A 9,305-nucleotide genomic window follows, 5' to 3' on the forward strand; every position below is an offset into this window, starting at 1 on the left:
GGGGGGGGCTGAGCTCACCGGCTGGGAACGGTGCCCAGACGTGACACGGAGACATCATCCACGCCGGGAGAGGAAACAGAGAAAAGGACGGCATAGAGGATGGGGGATTCATATCGGTGCTGGAATACAGCGGCCGCTCGTGGAGGAACTCCTGCCCTTTGTCGTTGCCCGTTCGGTTTCTACGTTTACCCAACAGCCCGTGTTACCCCGTCCCAATAAGAAAACGCTTCACCTTCCTTTCGGCGCCGGCACACGCTGAGTCAGCATCGCCTCTCGCTCGCTTGACTGAAACGTGTCAGGCTGAAAGGCCGCAGGTGGTTGTCTGTTACCGCCTTCGCTTGGTCATAAATCGTTTCGTTTCACAGACAATAAAAAGTGATGATTTTATTGGTTTTTTTACTTTTCCACTCGAGAGCCCGTTTTTCAACCCCGGCTTTGTAAAGGCATCGCTCAGATCTCTCAAAGTGGGCTTCTGCGGTCAGTATCTTACCTGTTGCAGATAGCTCCCTGAACGGCCTCTGTTTAAGTCTGACCGGACGGACACGCTGACCGGAGACGGTTGCTGCCGTCTGTCATGCAAACGCTTTTTTAGAAACATTTAATTTGCCGCCGATGTCTTATCTACAACGGAGAATTAGGGCCACGCTAGGAAAAAAATGAAATTACAAGGATATAGACGCAGTATTACGAGAATAAAATCGTAGTATTACAAGAATAAAGCCTAACGAGAATAAAGTCATATTCAATTAGAAAAACAGCTTTGACAGTTAAAGCAGCAGTTGTTACACTGTATTCTGTGACCACTGTAAAAAAAAAAAAAAAAATTATGACTTTTTTCTTTTCTTTTATTTGTGTGGCCCTAATACTTTGTCGTATTTGTCACAGTTATTTTAACAGAAGTGTTTTAAAGAAGTGCCTCGGGCTGCACTGTTTGTGTTGTGCTCACCAAATATCCATGCAAATGGCCACGTAAAAGGTTTAAATTAAAAAAAAAAAAAAGTGTTTGCGTGAAGCGCTGGAGCTGCTCGAAGACGGCCTCGGCCTCTGCTCCGGCCGTTAGCTCGTCAGGCCGGTCGTTTCGTCCAGCTGAGGTCGTTCGAGGCGCTATCCACAGCAGGTGAGACGCTCGTTGTTCGCAGCGCTTCCTCAGAACCTCATTAAGGAGCAGGAGAGGGCAGACGGCGGTTTCTGTCAGTGTCCTGAAAGCTGACACCGAGGCTTGGTGTTTTTCGTTGACCTACCCTCTGATTAAATATTTCCTGACGTCGTGCGTACAAAGATTCTTTGTCAACATGGGCCCTCAACAGGTTCTGCGGGGAGGGTGGCGTTTGCGCCGCTGCTGGCCTTATTAGGCTTTTGGTTAAAGTTCGGAGGCTAAGGTCACCTGCGCGGCGCGGGGGCGATTTAAAGGGACTCTTCTGGCGTCCACCTGGTGGCGCAGCAGGACGTCTCTCTCAAAATCTGGATGATGTTTCTGTTTTTTGTTTTTGGAAGAATCTCTGAGACAGTTTCCCTGTTTCCCCGCCTCACCTGTCAGCTCGCAGCGTATCGAAGACGGTCCTGAAGCCGGAGTCCCGAACAAAAGCGCCTTCCTGTGCTTTCAGCCTGTTCACACACTGCGAGCCTTTGTGCCCTTTGTGCAGCGCCCGGCGGTGTGTGAGCTCAGTTTCAGGTCGAGGTAGCATTGCACTTCAGGTTACTTTTGTCTCCGTGTGTGTGTGTGTGTGTGGTGTGTGTGCGGGCGCAGGAAAGGCTCGGGTTGCAGTTTGCGTTCGAGGCGGCGGTGCGCGAAAGAGGACCCAGACAGGCGGGCTACCGTGGAAATAGTTTTGGTCAGAATGAGGATTAATGAGTGTGTGTGTGGGCCCGGAGGTGGTGAATTCCCTCTTTAACAGCCTTCCTACTGTTCCCCGTTCCTCCCCTCCTCTGTCTTCCTGCCCTAATGTCCCGTCAGAGCTTTTCAGATCGCTTCCCAGAACTGAGCCCGTTGGACTCGGACCCAGACTCCCCCTGCATCTTTTTTTTTTAAGTTTCTTTCCCCCCCCACATCTCCCAGGCCCCGAACAGGAGCATCTAACCTAAAGGCCCTGTTTACTCCCTCTGTTGGAGCCGGTCTTTGTCGTGGCGTTACGCAACGCGGCCCGGTTCAGTCCCTCCCCCACCCCTCCCTCCCTCCCTCCCCCCGGGGCGGGATGAGGTCAGGAGGCTCCGACAGAGGCGGGCATCAATCGCCACTTAAAACCCGAGTTTAAAAATGGAATGTTTTCATCTTTAAAACCCTTTTTGTTATTACTTCAATGTGTTGAAGCTGCTCCTCAGTTTGTAAAGATTCACGTTTTCTCATCATTCAGGATAAAAGAAAATCATCAAGTCACCAAAAGTGAAATTATCCTAAATGATAATTATATTGTTTACTTGGCAACGATAAACATATTCCCCTCCAAAGGTTTGTCTTCACTTGTTCCTGCTTTTTTTCCCCATGTAGTTTTTATTCGTGACAAATAAATAGATAAACAACAAAGTAGGAGCTCTTTAAAAAGGAGTGAAAAACTGAGAAAAAAGGGTTCAGTAAAATGAAATTGGTTGAAATGAAACTTGTGACGAAAGCAGCAAAAGTGAGATTGTGACGAATCCAAGCTTCATATTTAATCTGTCATATTTAAAACGTCTAATCCCTTAAACTGTTTAAGTGGTAACTAAAGGGTGGTGGAAGTCACAGAAGAAACGAATTAAAGAATATTTTCAGTGATAAACGACTTAATCGACTGATCTGAAATCTGGATCCCATTTATTCTGTTTTTAGCATTATTTATTGAATTTATTCATTCCCTCTCTCCTGATGGAAACCTGTTTGAATAATTACTTTAATAACTCAGTCGCTGCGTTAAAGCTGCCGGGTTCGAGCCAGTCAAACCTCGAGTCAAACCTCTGCCTTAAGATGCAATAAGTTTAATATAAGACCTTCAAACACCTTTTTAGTTTGCGTCACGCAGTTCGTTCAGGTTCCTAAAATAACATTAGCTGGTGCCGGCAAACCCAGGCTGTAAATCATCTAATCAGACAGATTTTGCTCCTTTTTCGTTTTCAGTAGAGCTAATTTGACGAACCAGTCATTTTAACAACACTCATTGGTGGAAAACTTAACGCGGTACGCTCGGTGGTTGAAGCCTAATTTGACCCGGATCGGGTTGTTTTTGGCGCGTGGACTGAAGCGAAACGGCCGAGTTCAGCACCTTTTCTTTACTCGATTAATAACCGGTTGATTGGTTGATTGTAATGAATGAGTTCTTGCTTAGAACAGAAATAAATAAGGGGTCGTGTAACGTCTTTGACCTTTTCCCTCTTACCAGTTGTGCTAGAACCCACACACACACACGAGAACATCCTGCTCCAGAGGATGTTCTCGTGTTCCTTTCGCCCCGTGTCTCAAAGCGAAGGCCTGGCTTCTGGTTTTACTCCCCTTCGACTCTTTCCTCCCACTTCCTCGTGGACAGATCCAGCCTCCGCTTCCAGCTGGCTGCGAGGATCTGGAGGGGGTTTCTCCCAAGTCCCTCTGACGTCGGCAGCGAGACTAGTTGAAACCAAACAGTCTGTCTCTATGCAGCGGAGGAAGGGAGGGAGAAAAAGACTTTTGCTTTCCTTCTGACGCTGGTTCCCATCTCCCCGTCTGGTTACGGCCCACTCTCTCCCGCCCGTCTTTGAGCATGACTCAATCTCTCCTCCTCTTGTTTTCCCCTCCTCAAAAATAGCCCTCCCGTCGCATAACGGCTGCTTTGTGGGGACTCACCTCGTCTCGCTCTGACTTTCAGGAGGGGTGCAGGCGACTCCGGCTCACGCTCCACGACCAGAAGGAGGCCGCCCGGCGCTCGGAGCAGCAGAGAGACAAGGTAAGAGCTTCCTGCGGACAACCAAACGGTTTCAGCTGTTGTTTACGGCCGTTTACATCTGGAGCCGTAAAAGATGGTGGCGTGTGTAAAGAAACGAGCAAATTAGATCCACAGAAGGGTGGAAACGGATAAAATCAAGTGAGTGAAAACTATTATTTAGTCAAAAATCCTTGACTCATAGTCACAGCATCAGTTCTGTTACTAAATGACAGAATTGCAGGTTTTTATATCTGTAGATGATAAAAAGACTTTTTTTTTTTTTTTTTACTGATGCCTATTTTGGCTCTAAAACAAACCCCCTGCTGTGAAGATCTGGATGTAAATGATTAAATCAGAGGTTTTTGCCTCCATTAACGTGTCGCTGTCCCGTTTTTATGACTTTCTGGAGGCGCCGTTTCAGTTTGAAGACGTGATTCTGTTCGGATTGAAGTAGACGTTGCATCTTTTCATTTATTCTGTTTCCTTATACGTGTTGTAGCAGATGAGAGGCGCTGATAAAAATTTAGCCGCGCGAAAAACAAGCTTCCGTGGAACAATCCCAGAAAAAGTGCACATAAACACGTGCCGTGGCAGCGATTTGGGGCGGCAATCGGAGCATTTCCCGTGCTCTTTAAACGCATCAAAACAACCCATTCAGAGCAGCAGAGTTGCGTAACGTCCCTTTATTTCTCGGCCAAGCGTTTCCACCCTTCTGCTCGTCCGAGCGCCAGATGTTTACGGGCTGGTCCCCCTCAGCTGGACGTGTCTGCCTCTCGATGACGAAGTCTGTCGCGCGCGAGGAGACGGAATGTTCTCCGTTCCCTTCAGCGGTTAATCGTTCGGTTGGGCTGACATTCCAGAGCGATGTTCCACAGCGATCATTAACCAAACGTCCCTCGGCTGTTGAATTGTTGATCCCGGGCTAATTGTTTTGGATTCAAACCATCTGCACCCGTAACCCCTCCCGCTCTCCGCTCCTGCAGCCGATCGGACGAGCCTTTGCGCTGGTGCAGCCCGCCGGCGACAGGTCGGCCCCCGGCACCGAACCAGCGAAGTCCACCGAGGAGCAAGTGGAGATCATAAAGGTGAGCGCGGCAGAATCGCCCGCCGGCGTTTGCCCGCCAGGCCTCGGCGGGCGTCTGACCGCTGACCGTCGCCTTCATTGCAGGTGTACCTGGAGGCCCGCAGGCAGGAGCAGCAGAACCACCAGCAGAGCCTGAAGATGCTGTCGGACGAGGTCTCGCAGATTCAGGAGGTGAGTCGACTGAATGTCTTTCACCGACAGGCAGACGCACACCCACTCCGCTTTCCCGGATAATGAAGTGTCGTGTTGTCGCCTCGCAGTTTTCCTGCTCGGATCGTGAGGCAGAGCACTAAACGGGTGGAGCTTTGCATCAAACTTTCCAATTCAGCTCCGCCACATTCCAGGTGGAGGCATTCAGTCCTCCTGCAGTCATTAAACCTGGAACAATAAAAACAAATTGATGAGATAATATGACAGCAGATAAACAGGGCATCAATAAACGCCCTTCGTTTGTAATCTGAGGTTCGGGACCGTTGGCAGAATATCAGGCTGCCAATCGGCTCTCAGTATCACCAACATTCAAACTATAAAACAGACACGAGCTGTTTGCTGAAATGATCGCTTCAAGACAAAAAAACCCCCCAAAACATAACAATAAACGGGTTGTAAAGGCTCATTAGAGGTTTAAACTGCGACTTTTCTGACTTCCTGTGGCGGCGTGCTATAGATGCTAACAGCAGCTTGCGCGCTAACGGGAAAAAGAAGTGGAAATTTGGTTTCTGCCGTGGTGTTTTTATCTCCATCCTCCTGTGACGATGCTGAAGCTAACTTTGCTTTTGTTAACGCCTCTGTTTTTTAAATAAATAAATAAATTCTTCACCGCTAAGTTAGCTAACACAAACAGGGGGCTGCAGCCAACGTCCCGAGCTAATCTGTTTGACTGTTTAAAGATAAAAAAAAACCCAACATTTTGTTGGCTGAGAGTACATGTGCTTTTCCTTCAATGAGAGCATCTCTCCCGACGTCGTCACTAAGCGCTCTCATGTGTTCTTCCTGCAGGTGAGGTATTGCTTGAAGTCTCTGAGGGAGCAGATGGCGGCCAAAACCACCAAGGTAACGAAAAAAACCTGCCGTGCCCTCGTCGTTCGGTGACCTCACATCCACCGCTCTCGTGTCCGCCGTTTATTTATTTATTTATTTTTAATGCTGACTTCCTCCTCTCTCTCTCTCTCTCTCTGCAGCCGAACACGAACGGGTGGAAGGTCAGCATTCCCTTCAGGAAGAACACCTCCTCCGCTCCCAAAGGAGGACCCCGAGCCGACCAGCAGGTGAGGAAGCTCCTCGCGCTGGCGCCGATATCGGGTGTCAAATGCGACGTCGTAGCTCCCATCCAGTGTTTTTGTTTTGTCCTGGAGAAGCCATGTAAAACAACACCACCCTCCCCTCTTCCCAGGGGCGTCAACATAGCAGGCAAACAAAAAAAATGTGATATGAGAGAGAGGAAAAAAAAGGGCCGATTACAATGTTGGCCAAAGAGTAAATATCCCTTCAGTGCCCCGGGGTGTTTGAGAATGCACGGAAGAGCTGTACCGGCACACTCTGTTCCCCGTCCTGCGTGCCTCGCTCTCGGGCCCTCCTCCCTCCTGCCGAGGCGTCGTCGTTTTGTTGATGCCTCTCATCTGGACGCGACCGTCCGCGCGCGTGACATCAGCATCTCGTACGAACACAACGAGGCTGTTTTTCCCGTGCCAACTGTAACATCTGTGACTCACTCTCATGCAGTACGTTTAGCAAAGAAAAAGAAAAGAAAAAGAAGAAAAGGAAACAGGCGGGAGCCTCTGTTTATGACCTAATGTCTTCCCTGACGCACGCACAGACACGCCCGTTTCCTTTATGGCTGCCAAACCCACGCAACGAAAACAGTTTCTCTTGTTTTTATTGCACCACAACGAAAACTTCAGCGCTTTCCCCAAAACCCCCTAACAGTTTGCCCTTCTTCTGTAAGGATGCGGACGACGAGGCGGAGCGAGACAAGCTGCGAGAAGTCAGCAAGCGTCTGTACGCGCAGCTGCAGGAGGCGGAGAGGAAGCACCAGGAGGAGAGAGACCGGCTGCAGGTAAACACGCGGGGCTGAACTCTGGCCTTTCTCCTCGCCGCCGTGGATTCTTGTCGAATAAGAAATGAGAGCGCCGCTTTCCCTAAACAATCCGAACGCCGTGTCCCCATCCCTTCCAGGCTGAGGGCAGCAGTCTCAGGGAGCGCCTCAGTGACAAGGAGGAGAGGCTGAGGGTCACGGAGGAGGCCAGCGAGAGGAAGGACGTGCGCATCGAGGAGCTCAAGAGGCTGCTGGGCGGGATGGAGCAGGAGAGCGCCACCCTGAGGGCGACCATCGAAAGCCGCGAGGACGAGCTGCGGGAGCTGCGGCGGTTCAGAGAGGAGGGCCACAAAGGGGAGGAAAGGTCGGCCGAGGCGCACGGGCGTGCCGCTTTTATTTTGTGTTTGTTTTTCTTGTCTTTTGTCGGCACGGCGTGTCGTAACCGCTTTTGTTCCTTCAGAGCTGAGCAGCTGGAGAAGGAGGTGGCCATCCTCAAGGAGAAGATCCACCATCTGGACGACATGCTGAAGAGCCAACAGAGGAAAGTTCGACACATGATCGAGCAGGTGAGCAGCACGAGGCGCGCCAGACTCCACGCCGCCGCCGCCGCTGTTGTGTTTGCGCGAGACTCACTCGTCGTTTGCTTCTTGTGTTCGCTCCGCTTGTAGCTCCAGAACTCCCGCATGGTGATCCAGGAGCGAGACCGCGTGATCAAGGAGCTGGAGGAGAAGGTGGCGTTCTTGGAGGCGGAGGTGAGCGCAGCGCCGAATGGAACTGTGCGCGTTCCTGTTTCGATCGCTCGATAACCTCTAACCCGTTTCTCTGCGCGCAGAATCGAGAAATGCGCGACCAGATGGACTACTACCTGGGAGGGCAAAGGTCAAACTCCTACCTTTCATCAGAGCGCAACCCCCAGGTTGTTTACAGGTAACCCTGTTCTGCCCGTTCTCTTCTTCTTCTTGTAAAATGCGGGCACTTCCTGCCCCACCCTGATTCACCTCTGCTTGGGTTTAAACAAAAGCGATCTGTTTGGATTTTCAGTAAACCCCTGAAGCCCTCCACCTCCTCCACCAAGCCGCTCCCTTTCATCAAAGTCATCGAGATCAAGTCGTGAGGCGCCGGCGGCGGCGAGGACCGAACTCCGACAACGAATCAGTTTTCGATTCGGATCAGAGCAGAGTCGAGCCTTCCTGACCCGCAACCAAACCGACTCCACTAAACCGTTTGAAGCTAACACTCCCCGAAGGAAACCGACGAGTGATTGAGAGCGCCGACTGTGCGTTCCCACGGCGACCGTCCGCTTTAACTTAGATTGCGTTACGACTTCCTGCCTGTGCGTCTTGTGGTTCCGTGTCCCGACCCGTTCCTGGGCCTTTTTTGAGTCCGTGTAACCGTGTAAAAAACCCGAACTGTAGCACGCAGCGAAGTTCGTTGTGTTGTAAAGTTAATTTAAACTAACGCCGCTGCTAACCGAGCTGCCGTGACGTCGTTATCTAAACTGTGCTGATGAGTCACTCCCTGATAATGAAACATTCACAGATCGGTGCGTAAAGACAGCGCACTGTGAGAATCAGGCTTTAAACGTGTTTATTTAAATCCATGTTGTCCCTCAGCCCCCCCCCTTCACTCCGATAACGGAGCACTTTATAAAACTGTGAGGACGCAGAAGGAAACAGGAAGACGTTCACCGGCTTCATTCCTCTCTTTATATATCTGACATTTCAGCTCCATGTCATTGTGTGAAAACCCACCTTGTTGTACATAGTAATAATAAGAATATTAATAATAATAATTGTGATGAATGTGATCAGATGTTTAGATTTCTAACAGTTTTTCTTCTTTCTATTTATTTATAAGAGATAAAACCTGTCGACTGTTTGATAGAAGAGCTTTTTGTATGAAGTACATCCTAATCTAATCGCCGTGGTCTTTTCAGAATAAAAGCGTTAAATCGATCGCCCTGTGTGGCGCTTCTTTATTCGGTCGCTCATGTCTTTTTATTCAGACGCTCAGGAGCCACGAAGGTGACCGGACAGGGTCGGTTTTCACAAAGTTGGCTCCTCCGGTGCTTTTAGATCTTCTTATCAAGTGTTTTTTTTTATGTTTTCGTATTATTATTACAAGAATGTCACTAGTTCCAAAGGCTTTTATTGAGATTTACTGTTAAGTTTGTGCAAGGAGTTAAAATTTGCAACTCCTGGATCAAATCCTGACCTGGCAGCGGCCCGTTCTTGTATGTTTCGTGCTCTTGAGTTGGTTGGAAGTTGTGGGTTTCCTTGGACGGAAGTGGCTTCGTTGCCGCCCTTCTCGACACCGGGCC

At 49.6% G+C, this 9,305-nt stretch overlaps 1 protein-coding gene across 1 annotated transcript in view; it reads left to right on the forward strand.

Annotated features, from left to right (window-relative positions):
- The window catches only part of tuft1a (tuftelin 1a), a 10,466-nt gene extending 1,525 nt beyond the window's left edge, over window positions 1-8,941 (forward strand). The window contains exons 2-12 of the mRNA XM_017425119.3: window positions 3,810-3,887; window positions 4,850-4,951; window positions 5,035-5,121; window positions 5,950-6,003; window positions 6,132-6,218; window positions 6,896-7,006; window positions 7,126-7,349; window positions 7,446-7,551; window positions 7,654-7,737; window positions 7,818-7,912; window positions 8,027-8,941. Of these exons, the coding sequence (XP_017280608.1) occupies window positions 3,810-3,887; window positions 4,850-4,951; window positions 5,035-5,121; window positions 5,950-6,003; window positions 6,132-6,218; window positions 6,896-7,006; window positions 7,126-7,349; window positions 7,446-7,551; window positions 7,654-7,737; window positions 7,818-7,912; window positions 8,027-8,099 (1,101 nt within the window). The 3' untranslated portion in view covers window positions 8,100-8,941. The remainder of the gene's footprint in view (window positions 1-3,809; window positions 3,888-4,849; window positions 4,952-5,034; window positions 5,122-5,949; window positions 6,004-6,131; window positions 6,219-6,895; window positions 7,007-7,125; window positions 7,350-7,445; window positions 7,552-7,653; window positions 7,738-7,817; window positions 7,913-8,026) is intronic.
- The last annotated feature ends 364 nt before the right edge of the window (window positions 8,942-9,305 follow it).

The sequence above is a fragment of the Kryptolebias marmoratus genome, linkage group LG16 (genome assembly GCF_001649575.2).
Source record: "Kryptolebias marmoratus isolate JLee-2015 linkage group LG16, ASM164957v2, whole genome shotgun sequence".
Classification (NCBI taxonomy): domain Eukaryota; kingdom Metazoa; phylum Chordata; class Actinopteri; order Cyprinodontiformes; family Rivulidae; genus Kryptolebias; species Kryptolebias marmoratus.